We start from the raw sequence: 5,000 nt of genomic DNA, 5'->3' as shown, positions 1-5,000 counted from the left end.
GATATTCTGTATATCCTTTATTAAATTTATTTCATTAATAATATCAAAAAAATTAGAAGGAAATATATTTATTATATCAAAATATATATATAGTGATATTATTTTATTTTCATCAATATCATCTTTATAATTTATATCATTTTTTGGATTAATTCCTTTTTGTATTAACATGTTTGTATTTACATTTTTCATATTATCACCATCATTATCATCATCATCATCATCATAATTTGTATTTAATTCAGATTCATAAAATGCTTGATTTCCCATCATATCATAATTATCAAATTGTTTTATTTGTACATTGCTTTTAATATTCTTTTCTTCATCTACATCGTGTTCTTTTCCAATTTTATCTTTCTTCATTCTTTTATTTTCATGCTTCTCTACCTTTTTCTCAAAGGCATTTAAATATAATAATAATATATTTAACGTATACTGCAGATTCATATGATATTTATAAATAAAAATCTTCATTACCGTTTGTATTAAATCACAAGATGTTATATTTTTTAAAAACAAACCTAGAAAGTATATATAATTTTTTCCTCTTTTATTCAAAAAAAATTGTTTTCTTAAAAAGGAATATAATAAAAATTGTTTATTATTACTTTTTATTCTATAGTCAACATATTTATCATCTCCTTCTTTCTTAAATGAACTAAAATCACCAACGTTATCCGTACTACAAATCATTTTCCCATTCTCATTATTATTATTATTATTATTATTATTATTATTATTATTATTATTATTATTATAACGATGTGTTCTGACACCCTTCTTCGAAATTAAATAGAATATAATATTTATTAAACATGATATACTATACATATCATTTTCTTTATTCATATAAAAAGATAACATGTCCCACATATATCTGGATATATAAAAAAAAAAAGGATTCAACTCTGAACTAATATAAAAAATATATTCAACTAATACAGTAAATATATTATAATTATTTAATATTTTGTTTGAAAAAAATTTTAATTGTATAATTATTATACGACATAATATTTCATAAGGGAAAGAAAAAAATACATCCAGAACATTATTCTTTTCATCTACATTTATAATATTATCTGAATCATATAAACGATCAGTATTTTCATTCCTATATATATTCATATGATTATAATTGTAACTACTAATATGAACAATATTTAATATTTTTATCATTTCTATATGTACATAACTATTTGTAAAACAAACATATTTATATCTGTTATTAACACATTCTTCCATAATATTTAATAAAATAATACTCATCACATTCAGAAAAATTATATGTTTCTCGGTACACATTTTATTTTTTTCATCATCATTCTTATCACATGATATACTATTACTCAAACTTTTGTTATATTCTTCATTAAGAAAATCTTCACATGTTCCTAATTTTATATTTCTATCTTCTATTTTCTGCTGAAAACAAAATATATTTGGTATGTTCATATCATCCTTCGTCGGATGGAAAATATCATCAGAATCGATATTAAAATTGTCCACTTTATTTATATTGTTCAAATTATTCATTTTGAATATATTATCTCCATTGCATGTTTTGTCTATATTATTCATAGTTTGATTGTTTCTATTATCACCATTATTTTGTAGATCATTCTTTACATCAAAATATATGTCTTCATAATTATTAGCACAAACGCTGTTCAAATAATATTTGTCAGAACCACTTTTTTTGTTTGCTAAACCATACAATGATATATTGAAGGATACAAAATGGTTTCTTCTCATATTATATTTGAATAATTTGCATTTGTTTGTATAATATGCGCTCAATTTTGTTATTATGTCGTTAGATGAAAAGGGGAGGATGGTAAACAAAATATTTTGTACAGATTTCATATACAATATGAATTCATCATAATATGGAACATTATTTTTATCCTTATTATTTATTTTTTTGAAATAATATTTATATATTAATAACATATCGATATATTTTATAAACATATCCATTATTATATATTTTATATTTTTCAAAATAATTAAAAAGGTATTTAAAAATGGTTTCGTATACGTGTTTTCCTTTTTATGTTTCTTTTTAACTACATCATTATATATGTAAGAAAAAATATATTTAAAAAATGAAAAAAATTTGTTTATCTTCTTTTGAAGAAATATATATATAGTTATAATTCGATTTATACTTTTATTTTTCATTTCTTCAATATAAGAATATAAAAATATATGATCCATCTCGAGTTTTTCTAATATAAAATTATTTGTGTAATTTTTTGAATATGCAATATTATTTTCATGACTTTGAGTTTTTGATAAATTGTCATATAATTCCCTCTCTCCTTCTTTATCTTCATCTTCATCTTTATCTTTATCTTTATCTTCATCTTTATCTTCATCTTTATCTTCATCTTCATCTTTATCTTCTACATGTTCGTTTTTTATATGTTGACATACAAAAAAAAGGAATATTTCATTATTCATTTTATTCGTTTCTTCTAATATGATATAGAATAAATAAAATAACATATAATATGTTACATTTTCAAAATAATTAAAAAATGGCTGTCCTTTTTGTTCTGTATATAACATAAATGGTTTATTTATTTTTTTTTTTTCAGAATATTCTTCGTTAATTCTACTAAGGTGTTCACTGCATATTTCTTTAAACATTTTATTATTATATATATATATACATATATGATCGATAATTTTATTAAACGTTTTATAAAACAACATGGTTTCTTTTGGAGTTTTTTCAACATTTTTGTTATAATATAATATTAATTTATTATACGTTTTTAATATATCATTATAAAATATGTCTACAAATAAAAAGAAAAAAATATATACATCATCAATTTCATCTTTTTTTTTATTTTGATTCTTTTTTTCTTTATAAAAATATTCCATTATATCATTTAATGTATCATTAAAAAAATTAATTAATTTTTTACAAACATTTTCATCCATATATTGTGAAACTTTCTGTGCTTTCAAGAAAATGCACACAAGAGTTTTTAATAAATGTATATTAATGTAAAAAAATTTAATTTTATAGGCACATATTTCTTGTGAATTTTTTGCAATACTTTTTTTTGGAATTTTACCATTGTCATTACTATATATATTATTATATATATTATTATATATATTATTATTTATATTATTATACATATTATTATTTATATTATTATACATATTATTATTTATATTATTATATATATTATTATTTATATTATTATACATATTATTATTTATATTATTATTTATATGATCTTTCATATTATCATTCATATCATCATTCTTTTTGTCATTCATATCATCATTCTTTTTGTCATTCATATCATCATTCTTTTTATCTTTCATATTACCATCCTTATTACCATTTCCTTTCTGTATCATGTTTTCTTCAATGTTAGTACTTTTTTTTCTTTTCATTAAAACTATAATTTCTTCAAAATTATATAAATACAAAAAATTCTCCACATTTTTTACCTGACTTGTTAAGGTGGTTTCACTAACTTGTTTTTTATCCGAACATGTTATGGTTGAATTATCAGAAAGATCATCATATTGAATATATTCTTTTTTATTACCATATTGAAATGAATAGTTTGCATTTATATTTTCAAAATTTTGTGATAAATTATCATTTATATGGTTACATTGATCATCAAAAATGTTCATGTATTTTTCGTTATGTCGGAAAATTTGATTTTTTTTTTGTTCACACGTTTTAATTTTGTCCCATATGAATTTTTTAATAAAAATAAATTGATTAGTATCATATCCCGAATAGTATTCATTATTATTATGAGAGGAAATATTTTTATAAATATTTTCTGTTATATTTAAACAAAAAATGTGTAATGTTTTTAAGATATTCAGATAATTATTTTTATTTTGAAATATATATAAAGTGATTTGATTCAATTGATCTTTATTAATATATTTTAATTCACATGTTACAAATTTATTATATAATGTTTGTGAATCAAAAGATATATCTTCATTTTTAATTATATCAATATTCTCCATAAGTATATTCAATAATTCAAATAATGATTCATATATATTATTTTTCATTTCAAATAAAAATAAATCTATATAATAATTCGATGACAATACATCAAATATAGATTTATGGAAATCATGTTTTATACAAAAATATATAATATCAATTTCATTTACCTTTTCTATAATTTTCATTAACAATTTAAAAAATATATAACTTGTGTCTCGATATATATCATCTAATCCAATGTATCTAAAAAGAAATTCATAATATTTATTTAATTTTTTTAAATTATCTAATGATATATGTATATTCTCAATAATTTTACAAAACACATCATTATTCATATTTATATCAAACATATTTAGAGTACATTCGAGTAATAACAATCCATCTTCTTCTATAGTATTTCGTAAATAGTCCGTATCTTCCTCATATGGTGTCGACGATGTAACCATTATTTTTAGAAAGAGAATTACAGGACCTTATAATTTTTTTTTTTTTTTCTTGTATATATAATCTTATTTATTATTATTTATTTTATTTTATTTTTTGCTTAATATATATACAAAAATAAACATATATATTATATATATATATATAATATATATATATGAAGGGAAAACAAAATTTGTGAATCGACAAATATGAAAATAAAATAAAAAAAAAAAAAAATAATTTAAAAAAATTATATATTAAAAATATACAGAAATTTCTTTTAATTATTATACTTCAAAAATATTTAAAACTTTTAAAATCAAAAGGATCGAATTATTTCTTTTGTTTTGTAAATGAAAAAAGAAATAGAGTGGGACATATATATAAATATAAATATAAATATAAATATATATATATATATATATATATATTATTTATTTAATTTTTTTTTTTTTTTTTTTTTTTTTTTTTTTTTTATATTAAAAAATAATTATATTCCTATATATTTTAAAAAAAAAAAAAAAATTTTATTTTTATTTATTAAACCTTTTTTTTTTTT

At 18.3% G+C, this 5,000-nt stretch overlaps 1 protein-coding gene across 1 annotated transcript in view; it reads right to left on the bottom strand.

Annotated features, from left to right (window-relative positions):
• PRSY57_0918400 (hypothetical protein) overlaps positions 1-4,461 on the bottom strand; it is a gene marked incomplete at both ends in the record, with an annotated part of 5,583 nt that extends 1,122 nt beyond the window's left edge. Inside the window, one exon of the mRNA XM_012907423.2 lies at positions 1-4,461. This exon is cut by the window's left edge and continues 1,122 nt beyond it. Coding sequence (XP_012762877.2) covers positions 1-4,461 — 4,461 coding nt within the window.
• Positions 4,462-5,000: the final 539 nt, after the last annotated feature.

The sequence above is a fragment of the Plasmodium reichenowi genome, chromosome 9, assembly GCF_001601855.1.
Source record: "Plasmodium reichenowi strain SY57 chromosome 9, whole genome shotgun sequence".
Classification (NCBI taxonomy): Eukaryota; Apicomplexa; class Aconoidasida; order Haemosporida; family Plasmodiidae; genus Plasmodium; species Plasmodium reichenowi.
Note: the sequence above shows the minus strand (reverse complement) of the source record. Positions and strands in the feature narration are given on the sequence as shown.